This window comes from Euleptes europaea, chromosome 2 (genome assembly GCF_029931775.1).
Source record: "Euleptes europaea isolate rEulEur1 chromosome 2, rEulEur1.hap1, whole genome shotgun sequence".
Lineage (NCBI taxonomy): Eukaryota > Metazoa > Chordata > Lepidosauria > Squamata > Sphaerodactylidae > Euleptes > Euleptes europaea.
This window is the reverse complement of record NC_079313.1, coordinates 134,210,033-134,226,639: the sequence shown is the minus strand read 5'-3', so window position 1 is coordinate 134,226,639 and position 16,607 is coordinate 134,210,033. Positions and strand designations below refer to the sequence as shown.

General features: G+C 44.1%; 1 protein-coding gene across 1 annotated transcript in view; it reads left to right on the top strand.

Moving 5' to 3' along the window:
• Positions 1-16,607, top strand: part of TCEA2 (transcription elongation factor A2) — a 31,179-nt gene that overhangs the window by 2,222 nt on the left and 12,350 nt on the right. Inside the window, exons 2-4 of the mRNA XM_056844409.1 lie at positions 5,347-5,409; positions 6,340-6,445; positions 8,207-8,297. Of these exons, the coding sequence (XP_056700387.1) occupies positions 5,347-5,409; positions 6,340-6,445; positions 8,207-8,297 (260 nt within the window). The remainder of the gene's footprint in view (positions 1-5,346; positions 5,410-6,339; positions 6,446-8,206; positions 8,298-16,607) is intronic.

Sequence of the window (16,607 nt, the reverse complement as noted above, 5' to 3'; positions counted from 1 at the left end):
ATTACGTCTGATCTCTAGGCTACAGAGATCAGTTGCCCTGCAGAAAATGGCAGCTTCGGCGGATGTACTCCATGCTATTATACCCTGCTGAGGTCTCTACCCTCCCCAAACTCACTTTTCTCAGGCTTCACCCCCAAAACATCCAGGAATTTTCCAACCCAGAGCTGGCAATCGTAGCAGTCTTAAGCAGGTCTACTTGGAAATATATCCCAGTTACTAGATGGGGCTTCATCTCAGGAAGGTTTCCTTAAGACTGCAGCCTTATGGTGCAATCCTAAAAACACTTTCCTGGGAGCACGTCCCGTTGAATAGACCTGAATAGGATTCTGAGTAGATGTGGTGACTTACACAGAGATCCACGCTTACCTTGTAGAAGTGTGCACGGTTGCCAAGTCTGCTTGTATTTTATTGTTTTGCAGAAAAATTTGTCTGCACAGCTGGGCATCCTAAAAAGTTCAGTTTAAAAAAAATAACGAAGGTTTCTGGCAATGAAGGCTGCAGATGTCAGCTTGAGATTCTTCATGCAGTCGCCAAGCAACCATTTCTTATTTATTTAAAATGTTAATATCTGGAGGCCTCAAGGTGCTAAGCTAAAAACTTGGAAGCAGAGGGCTAAGCATGTTGTGTGGCCAGTCCGTTGAAGCAGAATCCATTATGCAAAATGAATAAATAAAAATAAATATGCATTTAATCTGCATCAGTAATACAGGTTTCAGAGTTCAGCTCTTCGTGGAATAACATTCGGTTTACTTTGCTGAGCGGCTGTTAAAGACAACAGATAATTTGATTTGCTTTGTTTGGTGCAGAGTAAACACAGTCCTGCTAATAATGTGAGAAAGAATGCGCTGGAAAAGGGAGACCTCCCTTTTCCAGCCCAGGGCATGTCTTGAAGCAGAAACTGGTTTTTAGATGCACTCTCAAAAAAGAGGCATGCCAACTGACATTATGAGAGAGTATGAAATAATAACCTGTAGAGGAAATGTCTGAGAAAGGTTACCCTTGTTTGCATGCGCCCTTTTCTCCCCAACTCCTGCCATGCATTCTTCCACACAGTTCTCATCTCAACTCATTTCTCAGAAAATAGTGCTGAGTTTTTAGGATCTTCTTATCAGATTGGCAAAGAGATTTTTCTAGCTGGAAGAGGCTATGATTAAAAAAAAAACAGGCTACTGTGGGCATCCTGGCCACCAGCTGGTGGGCGCACAAGGACCATTCAGCTCCTCCCAAATGCCTAAGGTGAAGCCAAAAATATGGTCCGAAAAAGAGGTCCGACCAACCACTTGAAGGCAAAACTGTACACTGGGAAAGCTACTTGTATGCCTCAAAGTGGTTGCAAACCTTTCCCATAGGGTTGCCAGCTCCAGGTTTGGAAATACCTGGAGATTTTGGGGGTGGAGACTGAGGAGGGCGGAGGTTTGGGGAGGGGAGGGACTTCAATGAGGTATAATGCCATAGAGTCCATCTTTCAAAGCGGCCATTTTCTGCAGGTGAACTGATATCTGTTGCGTGGAGATCCATTGTTATCCCCGGAGATCTCCAGCTACCACCTGATGGGTGGCAACCCTATTTTCCTATGGTTGCCAAGTCCCCTTTCGCCACTGGCAGGAGGTTTTTGGAGTGGGGCCTGAGGAGGGCGGGGTTTGGGGAGGGAAGGGACTTCAGTGCCATAAAGTCCAATGGCTAAAGCGGCCATTTTCTCCAGGTGAACTGATCTCTATCGGCTGGAGATCAGTTGTAATAGCAGGAGATCTCCAGCTAGTACCTGGAGGTTAACCACAAAAATAGAGTACTCCCATGCTAATACCATAAGGTTTGGAATTCAGCACAGAGACACTAGTACAAAGTAGACAAAATATTATTGTGTTTAAACATGCACCTGGAGGTTGGCAACCCTATATTTTCCCAATAGGCTTTGCCCCCACCTAATTTACTATTGTATGCCGACATAAGCTCCAAACTTCAGGAATGTGCATCATGCTCCCCAGAAATTAACCCTTTATGTACGGGGGCTGACTGTTGAGGGCCTTGCTCCCCCTTCCTCCTAGAGAACTGCCTTATGCCAGAAAAAAAGAGAACTAATATATATTACTGTCCTAGCGATAATTGAAGCCAGTCTTTTGCTGTTCTCTCTTTCTAGAAATGAGAGCAGGGGAGAGCCGCCGGCTTCCTTGGCAGCAACAGGCTGAGTTTAGAGCTGAGCTTGGCCTTTCTCTACAGAGAAGCATTTGTAGCGTTTTGCATGAAAATTCGGAATGGCGTTGTGCGGCCAGGAAATTTGATTCGGTGTCCACGATACTGTGTGGAATTTCCTTTCAAAATGTTAGTTTTTCTTTCTCCCACGGGGCTTATAAACTGCACACCAGTTCCAGAAAGTAAGCAAGCTCTTCTTCTTTTTTGCTGCGCACAAGGCTTTTGTCGTTTGGGTTGTCTTCCAGGGCACCAGACTGGCACTATGGCAAATGGATAAATTCTTGAATATCCCACACAGTAAAGCAGGGGATCCCCAATGTGGAACACATGAAACTGCTGCCTTATACTGAATCACACCCTTGTCCATCAAAGTCAGTATTGTCTACTGAGACTGGCAGCGGCTCTCCAGCCTCTCAGGCGGGGTCTTTCACATCATCTACCTGCCTAGTCCCTTTAACTGGAGATGTCGGGGGTTGAACCTGGGACCTTCTGCATGCCAAGCAGAGGCTCTATCACTGAGCCACAGCCCTCCCCAACACACACCACAGGACCTGCCAAGACTTTTCCTGGCACCCGCCAAGTGTTTTTAGAAAGTGGTTGGGTCAGGTAATGCTTCTGATTGGCCATTGGAGGTTTGATCAGCTCTGCAGATTTTTTTAAAAATTGCTTTGGCAGCAGCTGCCACCAACACAAGGAGTGTCACTGTGCAACTGCAGGTAAGCTGTGGCAGCAATTATGGGGCCATTATTCCCATCACACTGGGATTCTAAAGGTGTCCACAGGCTCGAAAAGGTTTGAGACCCCTGCAGAAAACCCATTGCCTTGGCCATGCTGCCGTCCAAAGAAACTATGGAAATTTCTTCAGCAAAAGCCAAAACTAGTTCTCCACTGTGGGCTTTTTGGGAGGCCTGTCTTGGGTTGGATGTTGTTGTTTCTGACTTTCACAAAGACTAAAGGGACTGAGGGGAGGGGCTATGGCTCAGTGGTAGAACATCTGCTTGGCATGCAGAAGGTCCCAGGTTCTGTCCCCGGCATCTCCAGTTAAAGGAAGCAGGCAAGTAGGTGATGTGAAAGATCTCTCTACCTGAGACCCTGAAGAGCTGCTGCTAGTCTGAGTAGACAATACTGACCTTGATGTACCAAGGGTCTGATTCAGAATAAGGCAGCTTCATGTGTTCAACTTTATTATGGGAGGGGCCATGGCTCAGTGGTAGAGCATCTGCTTGGCATGCAGAAGGTCCCAGGTTCAATCCCCAGCACCTCCAGTTAAAGAGACTAGGCAAGTAGGTGATGTAAAAGACCTCTGCCTGAGACCCTGGAGAGCCGCTGCCGGTCTGAGTAGACAATACTGACTTTTATGGACAAGGGTTTGAGTCAGTATAAGGCAGCTAGTTTCATGTGTGTGGGATTTGCTAAACGGCAAATTGCACTTTCTGGATGTAGTTGGAACGCTTGGCCTTCCAGCTCTTGCCCTCTGATTGATCTGTCCACGGCTTCTGATTGATCTGTCCACGGCCTTGCGGATTGCACTGGTGACTGAGCCTCTTTGAGAGAAGAATCAGCGACAGATCTGCTCTGTGGAGAGGGAGACATCAAAAGCCAGCAAGCCTGTCAGTTCAAACCTCTTCCCGCCTCTGTGGTTAGCCTCTGCAGAGCTCGTGTTTTGGAAAAAGTCCAGAACATTTACTGAGCTAAAAGCCCTGGCTGATGGAAGGGAGTGGGAGAAGCAGCTGGATGGTCATGACATATTCCAGGCCAACATGTGCCTGGTTAGCACTGTGGAAAGTTGGCCCGTACAAATGTTTTCATCACATGGAGAGCTGGACAAAAGTGGGGGGAGGGAACCAAATTCCTGGGTGCAAACCAGATTGATTGCGTTTTTAAAAAATCCACTGATGTGCCAAAAAATCATTTGGATCTGTAAAGTTTAATAAATGTGCAGATATTAAGTTAAATAAGTCACTTTCCTCTTGCATCCCTGGACTGATTTTCCCACCCTGCTGTTAGTTGTTGTGGTTGAGGTTGAGGTTGTGGTCTTTCTTTTCTGCTTGCAAATATAGAACTGGACCAGGGAGAGAGGAGCTGGCTAGAAGCTGAGTTTAATGCGTATCTAGGCTGTGATTCAAAGACATTTTGGTTTGGAAACTGTAGCTCGTTGAAGAGGAGAAAGGGAGGTCTCATCATTATTGATGTGTAACAGGATGTGTCATTGGCCACCAAGATCAAGTTAATTCATGCCATTGTATTCCCTATTACTATGTATGGGTGTGAAAGCTGGACATTGAAGAAAGCTGACAGGAAGAAAGTTAATTCCTTTGAAATGTGGTGTTGGAGGAGAGTGTTACAGACACCGTGGACTGCCAAAAGAACAAATCAGTGGGTTATAGATCAAATCAAGCCTGAAATGACCCTAGAAGCTAAAATGACTAAACTGAGGCTGTCGTATTTTGGTCTTATTATGAGAAGACAAGAGTTACTGGAAAAGACCATCATACTAGGAAAAGTTGAGGGCAGCAGGAAAAGAGGAAGACCCAACAAGAGATGGATGGACTCAATAAAGGAAGCCTCAGCCCTCAATTTGCAAGATCTGAGCAAGGCTATCAAAGATAGGACATTTTGGAGGACTTTGATTCATAGGGTTGCCATGTGTCAGAAGTGACTTGACGACACTTACCCTGGGCAATGCCACAGGAGATGCTCAGATCTGTCCAGCAGAAATTGCCATAGGCATGCCCATTACCTCCTCTGCACTGCTGTGGGAAGAGGCAGTGGGTTAGCAAGGTGGTTGTACTGGCCCTTGCTGGGTCCAGGCTGGCTTCGGGCTCAGCTCTCAGCTGCCTGCAACACGCTGGGAACTTTCCTGTAGTTATTTACCAGGGTGTGTGATAAATTCATTCACATGTCAATCCTGCTCCAGGGAGGGGATGCATACAGATTGCCTGCTGTCCGGAGAATCTGGAGGCCTCCTGAATTTTACGCAATTCACAACCACAGCTGCTCAAGCAAAAATGTCTGATTCCTCCTGAGAGGATGTCTGTGCTTCATTGATCCTGTGAATTGACTCAGTATTTGCTGGATCTGTTTTTCAGAAGATCTCCCAAAAGCTATTCAGATTAATTTTAATAGTCATTTTATAGGATTTATTTCCTTTTCCAGGAAGGGGCAATGGATTTGCTGAAGGAGCTGAAAAGTATGCCAATAACCTTGGACTTGCTGCAGGTAAACTGTGCTGCTTCATATTCTCCACCTTCCCTCTAGGTACCAGTTCCTGAACACCCCCCCCCCCAGTTTCATGTAAGTCACTTGGTTGTAAAGTCACTTAATTTTGTGGTCTCTGCAGAGCTGATCACACTGAATGTGCTAAATATGTATATTACAACTCCTAAGAGATCAGAATATTATAAGCGTTTGCTGCACAATATTCCTCAATCAGTCCAAATTCCTGCAATAAGAAAACCCCAAATTGTTTATATAATCAATCAAAGCAGATTATTGTTTTCCCTGAAGAATATATTGTGGCTTCAGCAGAACCGAGGTTGATCAGACCAGTGGGTCCATCTATTCCAGTAATTTGTTTCATACAGTGGCCCTGGGAGGTCGATGAGCAGGGCGTAGAAGCCAAGGCTTTCTGCTGATGTTGCTTCCTGGCACTAGTACTCAGAGGTTTGCTGCCTCTGAATATGGAGGTTCCCTTTAGTGTCTGTGGCTAGTAGCCACTGATGGACGTCTCCCCCATGAGTCTGTCTAACACGCTTTTGAAGCCATCCACACTGGTGCCCTTCAGTACATCCATTGGCAGTGAATTCTACAACTTATTGTTGAGTAAAAAGTATTTCTTTTTGTTTGTCCTGAATCTCTTGATCAAGGTAGAGAAGGGCAAAGGTGGCAGAGGAATGGGCTCAACCAAATCGAGCACTTATGCAGCATAGGCAGAGAGATCCTTAGTGGAATGAATGACTTAGTTTTTATAAAGCACTTGCAACAGTAAAAGTGGTACTTAGTGGAATAATCCTGGTGCAAAATGTCAAGCTGTCTAAGAGTTGTTCTGGTCCCTTGATCACTGCTGAAGTTTTTGGAAGTTTCCTTGTCAACATTTTTGTCTTGCCAGTCATATAGTGAACTGCTTATTTCTTGCCTGTTGGTTTGCAGTCCACACGCATTGGGATGTCTGTGAATGCCCTCCGGAAGCAGAGCACAGATGAAGAAGTGATTGCACTTGCCAAATCTCTTATCAAGGCCTGGAAAAAACTCCTAGGTAAGGGAATGAGCATGCTTGAGTGGATTTATGAGAAGAGCCCCACCGGATTGAACCAAAGGTCTGTTTTCTCCAGATTTCTGTTTCCAGCAGGGGCTAGCCAGATGCCGGTTGGCAGGGCTTGTAGACAAAACTTTCCCCTGTTGTTTGTTCCTCTCTCTGATATTCAGAGGCATACTGCTTCTTAATGTGGAGATACAACTTATCAGGTACCTGTTTTATCAACTCACATCTGCTCTTTCTTTGCCTTAAAGCCTGCATTTGGCACAACGCAGGAACCTGACTACCTACTAGTGCAAAAAAAAAAAAAAAAAAAACACGTTAAAATTCGGGTTCAGGTTTATTGGGCCCAATTTTTTTTGAAACCCGAAATAAGCCGAATTCCCATATCAGAAGTCTGCTAAATGGAAAATTCCCACAATATAAAACAATGGGGATTTTTTGCGAAGCTCCTGTGGGGGCATTTTTTGGGGTAGAGGTCCCAAATTTTCAGGCTAGCTTTCAAGGACTCTCCTTGCACGAACCCCAAGTTTGGTGAAGATTGGGTCAGGGGGTCTGGTGTTATGGGCTCTGGAGAGGTTGTCCCTCCCTCCTCTATAGACAAGCATTAGCCGATTAGCAAACAGAGAGTCTGACTCTTACCATCCTGCTTGTGTATGGAGGCAAGAGGGGGGCGACCTCTTCCAGACCCCATAACTTCAGACCCCCGACCCAATCTTCACCAAACTTGGGGGTTCTTGAAAGGAGAGTCCTTGCAAGCTACCCTGCAAGTTTGGGGGCTCTATCTGGGGAGAACCAGAAAAATCCTGAAAATTACCCGATTTTCAGGAATGGACAATTTGGCTTTGGCTTTCCCCCCAGGTTTTGGAATTCGGTAAATCCGAACCCAAAATTTACCGAAATGGCTTTTCTTCCAGCTTATTTTCTGTTCGGGTTTATTGATATGTACAGCCCTACTACCTACTAAACCAGTGGTCCTTCAAATTCTGGATGGTGACACAGATGGTGTTCGTCGGTCAGAAGCGTCAGAGTCTTAAAAATACCATGATGTGGTACCTTTCTGCATTGGGGAAGCCTGCAAGTAGTGCTCAGGAAAAGGCCCCTGGAATTATGAGTGGGTCCTCTTGCTGACTCTGCCTTGATTGACAGAAAAGCTCTACTTTCTCCCTCCCTCCTACTGGTCCCCAAATGCTCATAGGATGCAGGAGGAATTAGAATCATAGAGTTTGAAGGGGCCATACAGGCCATCTAGTCTGACACCCCATTTTATCCTCACAACAACTCCATTAGGTAGATGAGGCTGTATGGGATTGACTGGTTTGAGGTCACCCAGGGAGCTTCATGGCCATGTGGAGGTTTGAACCCAAGTCTCCCCAGGGTAGCTTGCAAAAAGTGAGTACTCTGGCCACCAAACCACACTGGCTCTTTTAGCTACTGTAGATTATAAGATCAGGCCGCTAAGCAAGCTCATTTATGAATGATCAAGCTGCTGGACATCCTCCAACATCTGCAAGGCAGAGAGAGAGAGAGAGAGAACAGTAAAATGTGTCCTCAGCTTGCTGGGGATAAAGTGTAGACGACTGGGGAAGGCACTGGCAAACTACCCTGTAAACACAGTCTGCCTAGTGAACGTCACGATGTGACGCCACCCAATGGGTCAGTAATGACCCGGTACTTGCAAAGGGGACTATCTTTACCTTTACGACAACTTAATTCCCCCCCCCTCTTGTTCTCTTCCCTGCCCTCCTGTACCACATTCAGATGCCTCAGAAGAGAAGAATGATGAGAAGAAAAAGAATTCCTCCTTGCCCACTTCCTCCTCCAAGGAGAGCAGTGACTCAAGAGACCAAAGGTAATTCATCTCTCTGGTCAGAGGTGACGCTCTGTTATTCCCTCCCGCCCCTGCCTGGTTTTTTTCATTTTGGATTATTAATATTAAGTCCTTCCCTTCTGGATCGGAATGGGATTTCTAATCAGATCTAGCACTAGTGAAGGCTACCTGAAAGGAAAGGAGGGGGGAGGCAGAAGAGGGTGGGTACAAGTAGATCCATCCCTTTAGTGTCATCTTTATTTTTATTTTAAAGCTACAGATGTAAATAGAAAAAATAAATGTCTACAAAACCCAGTGACTTTTGTGAGTTTATTTTGGTTACCTTTGTTTATGGTTTATCTCACATTCATATCTTCTTGGTTCTCTCTCATGCTTGTCTTTTCTTTATTAATAAAAATATCACTTCTGGTTTTGTTGATTTACTTTGTTGTTTCATTCTTTTTTATTTCTTTATTATTAACATGTCCTGCCCCTCCCTCCCCCTTCCACTATGTACATATGGAAACACACACAATTTCCTTCTAGGCGTTTTAAGGCTTTGTGCTTCTGTTGAAGCAGAAGCGACGCTAGCGGGAAAAACTTCTGCTGTTTAAATAGAAACAATATGCTGTTGAACAATTCTGCAACTTATCAGCTACCATCTGATCTGACAACACACATGCTAAATTTCAAGGCACTGCACTCTGTCTGATGCACATTCTGATGCACATAGCATGACGACACAAGGACAGATCTGAGAAACTTGTTGTGCATCAGGTGTGCATGGATTTACCTGTACAGATTTACCTGTCTAAAATTGATTTACCTGTCTAAAATGGGGATCCTACCATATTTACTTGAAGATGACACTGAATGTAAGGCAACCCCCTACTCCCAAAAAATTTATACACAAACTTTTTTTTATTATTGAACATAACTGTAACTTGTATGTAAATGTGAGATGTCACACCTTTTTGATGTCACACCTGGGGAAAAAAATCCAGGCTGTCCATTCCGGAAGAAGGGGAGGAATCATGTCAATCATGTCAATCAATCAATCAATAATTTATTTGCAGTCATAGACGATCAAAAAAGGCAAATTTGCATAGTTAAATAGTACAGGATAAAAACAAATACAAAATGGATTTACTATTAAAATGGTTAAAAATGGCAAGATACATAACTAATTACTATCCGAACAAATACTAAATGTGGGTAACATTAGAATGCTTGATAATATCCTAAAATTACAAAGGCTAGGAAGTTAGGCAGCGGCCGGAACGGCACAACCACGCTGCCTCTGCAGAGGGGCCCCCCACCCCGGCCGCAAAGAAAATAACACATTTTGAAAGCGAGTCAGTGTTAGGAATGTTGATAGGTTACAGGGGAGGAAGGGTGGTCTTTTGGACTTGAGTTGTCCAGTGCACATCAGCAGATCTTGTAGAGTGCCCCCTTGTGAAGTCTTGTCCTCTGAATGACCCACAGACACACTGTTCTTAACCACTTGTGGTGCGCGGCTGCCAAGGGGAGATGGCGGCCCTTCCAGGTGCCACTTCTGGGGGGATGAGTGAGGATGGATCTGTGGTGGCAGAAGAGCTTGTTTTGCCCAGTGAAGGCATGCCCTTTCTGTACCCACGTGGGTATACAAGGAAATCATGACATCTGAGCATCCTGACCTCAGTCTGTGACCCTCTTCGCTCTGCTAACAGTGGCGCCTTCCTCTGACACATGGAGCTTTCTCCAGTGCAAGAACCTCTTCTGCATTGGCTGAAGGTTCCCTGCAGCAGAGGAAGGCACCACTGTCAGTGGAGCAGAGGGGTAAGGACACACAACCTGTTGTCTCAGGAGGCGTGAAATTGGGAGGGAGGGCTCCCTGTAATCATTTGATAGAAAACCCAAGACACAGTACATTAGAATATGCATATGCCAGGGTGGCAAATAGGGACCCCCCTCAGTTCCCACCATCACTTTTCATGGGGACGGACCTACAGAAGGAAATGTCAGCGTTGGGTGGTGAAGAAATCATAGGGCAGGTCTGCTCTGCCATTCTGTGTTGGTTTGTGCAAGTTTTAATTGTTGTGATGTTCCTCCAGGAATCCTGGGAACTGGTTTGCAGAGGGTGCTGTGATTGTGTGTGTGTGTGTAAAGAGCGATCAACTTACGGGGTTTTAAAGGCAAGAGACAAACTGAGGTGGCTTGCCATTGGGTGCATCTTTGTAGCAATCCTGGACTTCCTTGGTGGTCTCCCGTCCAAGTTGTAACCAGGGCTGACCCTACTTAGCTTCCAACATCTGATGGGATCAGGCTTGCCTGGGTCATCCAGGTTAAGGAATGCTGTGAATAGAAATGTAAAATGTCTGGAAATTTTGAAGCCATGGAGAACACCTCCTTTGTTTTGCTTTTGCTTTTTTTGCATTAAAAATTGAAATTTCAGAGAAAATTGAAATACATGCAATACTTACTTTCCTTTCAAACCTAAACTTCCTTTACTGATTGAGGAACACCAAACTCATTATTTATAATGTGGCATATAAAATTGTACTATTTAGGCATATTTATGGAATGTAAACAAATATCTTCATTTTCTATAAGGAAAATAGTAAGTATACCCAATACTAGAGAAAGAGTTACAAACAGCAGTACCCTATGCTTCTATAACACATGTAACTTTAATTTTTTTGCCATTTGAGAAGTAGGAAAAAGTTGAAGGTAAAAAAAAATCTATAGAAATTCATCTTTGTATTATTTGGACAGAATCAGAGTTACAATAAGTAGGACTATCAGTATGTTTGGGTATTAAGCAAAATTTTATACCATTGAAAACAGTGAGCTCTTTAATAATGTATTATCATTATACTCATAATAGCATATTGTTACCAAAATTATTCACATTTAAACAAAACAACCCCTCTTGAAATAATTGTATATGTCTACCCTATGATAGGTTTTTTCCAGTGCTCAACCAAGTTTCCCAATTTTTCCACTGGAAAAATTCCTCAGAATTTCCCATGCCGTACATTTTGAGTGTGCAAAACCTTGTATTAAAAAGCATTTTACTCTTTCTAAAAGAAAATATACTTTATGAGGTTTTTTTTTTAAAAAAAATATGCCTCCAAAAAAATTTTCCATCAGAAAAAAAAATTGAAAAATTATTTGGGGGGGGGAATTCTATGGGGGGAAATCCATCAATGTTCTGTCGTCCCCTCCCCGGGCCTTCACATCTCTAGCTGTGAGTGCCGCAATCCCTAGTCTCCTTGCCTCCCTCCAGCAGAATTACAATTTCTGGGGTTCCCAGAGGGGAAGGAATATCTGGAACCAATTTAATTCTGTTGTGCAGAGCTGGCTCAGAGGAACCTGCAGTGGTCAAGATCAACCTTCTGCAGATCAGGATAGCCTGGGCCATCCAGGTCAAGGCTAGAAAGGTCCTATGAATCTTTACATTATCCATCCCCTTCTAAGAAACTCTCCTGGGAAAGATAGTTCAAATGCCTCTTGGGAACTTGTTCCGAGACTGAACGCTTCACATTGTGAATAAGTTCTTCCTCATTTTCACCTGAAATCTTCTTCCCACAGCCTGTGATCTGATTCTCAGAACTGCTGTTATGCTAAGATTCAGGATTAGGTGAGAAGTCACTCGCAAAAGTATTTTTTTTCTTTTTCGCTGAGGCAAGACAAAATAGTGGAATTCGGAGAGGCCAATTATGCCCTCTCTGTTGGCTTAATAAGCGCCATTAATGACTGTGGGCACAAAGAACAGCTATATTAAATTTAAGAAGGGCTGGTCTGTTGCAGCCAAGATCAGAGGTTTGTGGTACTTTAAAGATGAACAAATGTTGCAGATGCTTTTGTGAGCCAAAGCCCACTTTCTCAACTGCACCATAAGCCCACAAAACCAGCGTGGCATAGAGGTTATTGTGTCAAACTAGTATCTGGAAGGCCTGGGTTCGAATCCTCACTCATGCCATGGAAGCTCACTGGGTGACCTTGGGCCAGTCACATTCTCTTAACCTCACCTACACAGGGTTGGTGTGAGGATAAAATGGAGGAGAGAAGAACGGTGTAAACCTCTTTGGGTCCCCATTGGGGAAAAAGGTGGGTTATAAATAAAGTATATATCCCATAATATACAGGTTAGTTTTTAAAGTGCCATGAGATCCCTTGTTATTTCAGCTGTACAGGTTGAGTAAACCTTATCCGCAAATCCAAAAACCGAAATGCTCCAAAAACCGAAAGTTTTTAAGCCGACGTGATGCCACACCTCAAAATGCATAAGTAAAAAGGAGCACCTCTGTGTTAAACTGTAATGGCAGAAAAACAAAATAACATCGACAGACCACACTGTATGGTGAACGAATGATGTCTAATAACACCAATTATATGTGCACCTGGAACATCTCAAATTTTCAGGTAAGTGTTCGCAAATGAAAACTTGCAGGTAAGTATTTAAAGTCAAGATACAACAATCACAAAGAGATGTGAATGAATGTAATAAATAATATCAAGTCCTCTTGTAATAAGCCCGTCTTATGAAGACCCAGCAAATGCAAAAAGCTCAGGGGTTGCATAACTAGTTCCTGATATTGTTTGTTATTACATTCATTCACAGCTCTTTGTGATTGTTGTATCTTGACTATATACTTACCTGTGAGTTCTCATTTGAGAACACCTGAGATTTTGAGATGTTCCAGGTGCACATATAATTGGTGTTATTAGACATCATTAGTTCACCATACAGTGTGGTCTGTCTATGTTATTTTGTTTTCCTGACACCTCATTAGCCTCGGCGTTTTGCTTCGCTCTCTGCCTCAGGCAGCCCCATAAGTTGCCGTGTCTTCCCGCCCCTAAAAGGGGCAGGCTAGTAGCTATTGCGGCACTTCGCTCTCTGCCTCAGGCACAGTAGCAGCCCCGTTAAGTTTGCTGAACAAGGTGACTCACGGCAGGAGGGAAAAGACCCATATGCATGATTCCAAAATAATCCCAAATCCGAAACACTTCTGGTCCCAGGCATTTTGGATAAGGGATCCTCAACCTAAATTTGATTTCTAATGTACATTACAAGCAGAATGAAGCATAAGTGGATCTCCACCGTCTGCTGTCCTGATCTGCTGGTCAAAGAGCAGCTAAATCCCTTTGTAGTTTCCTTGTGGATTCTATCATAGAATCATAGAGTTGGAAGGTACCACCAGGGTCATCTAGTCCAACCCCCTGCACAATGCAGGAAATTAACAGCTACCTCCCCCCACATCCCCAGTGACCCCAACCCTCCCCCCGCCATGCAGGATCCCACAATCATCTTAATTGCAGTTTAAGAGTGAGGCTTGAAAATCTATTGGCTGGAACAGGGTTTCTTTTTTAAAAACTCTTTATCATAAGTTGTGGATCAAAACAAGAGTTTCTGATCAGAGCCTCGATCCAGACTGAATGCATAGTCAGTCCAGACAAAAGAGGAAACATTTGTGTAAATCAAGAAAGGCAGAGGCATGTAGAAAATGCAGCTTTTGCAGCACAGATGCAAAACTTCCCAGAAAGGTTTCCTGCGCAGACGAAAAATCCCAGGACATTGTGTCAAAGCTGATGCATAGAAATGGGTGTTATTTATTTAGAAAATTTGGATGCTTGGTGCTCACTTGAAATGGGGATGATAATACAGCATTTCTTACAGGGCTGTTGTAAAGGTTATATTTTTATATAATTAATTTGTACTCCGCCTTTCTCCCCAATGGGGATCCAAAGCAGCTGACATAATTCTCCTCTCCTCCATTTTATCCTCACAACAACCCTGTGAGGTAGATTAAGCTAAGAGAGTGCAACTGACCCAAGGTTGTCCAGCGAGCTTCCATGGTACGAGCGGGGATGCTAACCTGGGTCTCCTAGATACCAGCGTGGCACTCTTAACCACTTAAACCACACTGGCTGTCTACAACTATGGCCTTTACAGTTTTACAACCAGGGCTTTTCAGCTGGCCTGGATAAAATTGTCCATCTCTTTAATAATGTGTGGAAATGGACAGTTGAAGCTTTTGTGGTCATGGAAGTCAATGACATCCCCTTACGTTTCCAGTAAAGGGACAGGACATTTTCCTCTAGGCCAGTGGCAGTTAGATATGTCAGTGCCATCAAGTGGCAACCAACTTACAGTGAACCCAGCAAAGGGCTTTAAAGGCAGGTGAGAGGCAGCAGTGGTTTGCCATGGCTGTCCTCTGCTGGGGCTTCCTTGGTGGTCTCCCATCCAAACAACGACCCTGTTAAGCTTCCAAGATCTGATGAGATCGGGCCTTCCCTCCTGACTTGGCAGGTTGGGAACCCTAATTTCAACAATTCAGTGACATGTATCCTACCCTCTGCCAAGCAAACATTGAAGCTTCCCTCAAGCCTGAGAAGTCTTCCTCCAACTTAAACGGCTTTTACCTATTATTATTTATTTGTTTAGTACATTTTTGCCTGCTCTTCCTGTCTAGGGTTGCCAACCTCCAGGCACTAGCTGGAGATCTACTACTATTACAACTGACTTCCAGCCAATAGAGATCAGTTCATCTGGAGAAAATGGCCGCTTTGGCAATTGGACTCTATGGCATCGAGGTCCCTCCCGTTCCCCAACCCCACCCTCCTCAGGCTCTTAACACCTGGAGGTTGGCAAACCTAGTATTGCAATATGTGTCACCTGTTCCAAGATGATCAACTTCGCAGCTGATGATGTGGCTGTTTTTGTGATGTAGAAGGACCCATATCTTATATGCACATCCTTGACCATATGTGTTGGTTTAAACAGGGTGGGGGCAGGTCACCTATCCCCCCATTTTCTCACTCTCTGTCTTACAAAGATAAACCATGTATAGGGTTGCCAGTTCCCTCTTCGCCATTGGTGGGAGGTTTGGGGGGCAGAGCCTGATGAGGGCGGGGTTTGGGGAGGGGAGGGACGTCAATGCTGTAGAGTCCAATTGCCAAAGCAGCCATTTCCTCCAGGGGAAGTGATCTCTATCAGCTAGAGATCAGTTGTAATAGCAGGAGTTCTCCAGCTAGTACCTGGAGGTTACTATATAAACAACAGCACGAGGCTCTTGAGGAAACAAATTTACTTAACTAGATAATCTCACAGTATAGAAAGCAAATAATAAGCTATATACATATTATTGAAAAATAAACATAAAATGCCCCTTAGGGTTATAACATCACCCAAGTCCGGATAGTGCGTCTTGCAGCGGGTTAAGTCACCCTGCACTTCCTTGTGGGTTACTGCACCCTTAGCGTCCTTGTGGGTCTCTTCACCCTTCTGGCAAATCCAATTATAATCCAAATGGAAGTGGCAAGCAATCCAAATAATAGGTTCCCTTGTATATCAGAGGTAGGCAGCCGCCGTCCAGTTCAAGGGAAACAAAATGGCGAACGGAACAAAAAAAGACGACCCCTCTAGATACTTGGCCGTTTCGCAGCTTGTGGCTTCTTCAGTTAAATTTCTTGAGTTACAAGTGGGCAAATTGCCTCACATTAGAAAGGAACATGACCCCTATGGGTTCTCTATGCCTCTGGGAGGTAGTACCTGGAGGTTGGCAACCCTAACCATGTAAAACTGGGCTCAGTCATTTAACTGGACTTCTTATGAGGGAAGATGGGGAAGAAATGTTGAAAACTGGCAAGGACTGTTTTTCATTACTGCTTTTGAATAGGAAGATACATTTTTGAATGCGTTCCAGCCATTGTTCAATAACTTAGTTAACGGATGCCACTCACAAACTTAATAATTAATTAATGCAGTTTTTTAAATATTCTGTGGTGAATACTCCATAGTAATGGGGCCTGTGCAAGAGAGCAAATGCTAAATATTTTTCTCTGCTCACCACCCTTACTCTTTCAACTGACCTGAATCTGCGTTCACTCCAAGGGATCTGATAACTGGCTAGGAAAATATTTTGATTAAATCTTGTAACAGACTAAAAAAACACACCCCTGGCTTGAGCAAAACCAGTAATGCGAAAGCCACACAGATGCTGTGATGAAGACAGAATCTGATCATTATAAAAGAACTCAGTTATTATTTGTCTAGCTGCAGATCTGAGCAGAAGCACAACCATTTTAGTTTGTACTTTCTGAGAACATTTGACATACGTATTGTTTCTTTTTTGGGGGGTGTGGGGTCTAGTACTTAACAGAAGGAGAGCCCTGCTGGATCAGACCAGTGGTCCATCTAGTCCAGCATCCTGTTTCCCATGGTGGCTGACCAGATGTCCTAGAAGGCCCAAAAGAGGGGCTTTTTTTGTTTCTACCCCCCCTCCCCAAATGGCATTTGGAGATATATCTCCAGCATGGTATAGTGGTTAAGAGCAGTGATTTGGAGCGGTGAAGTCTGATCTGGAG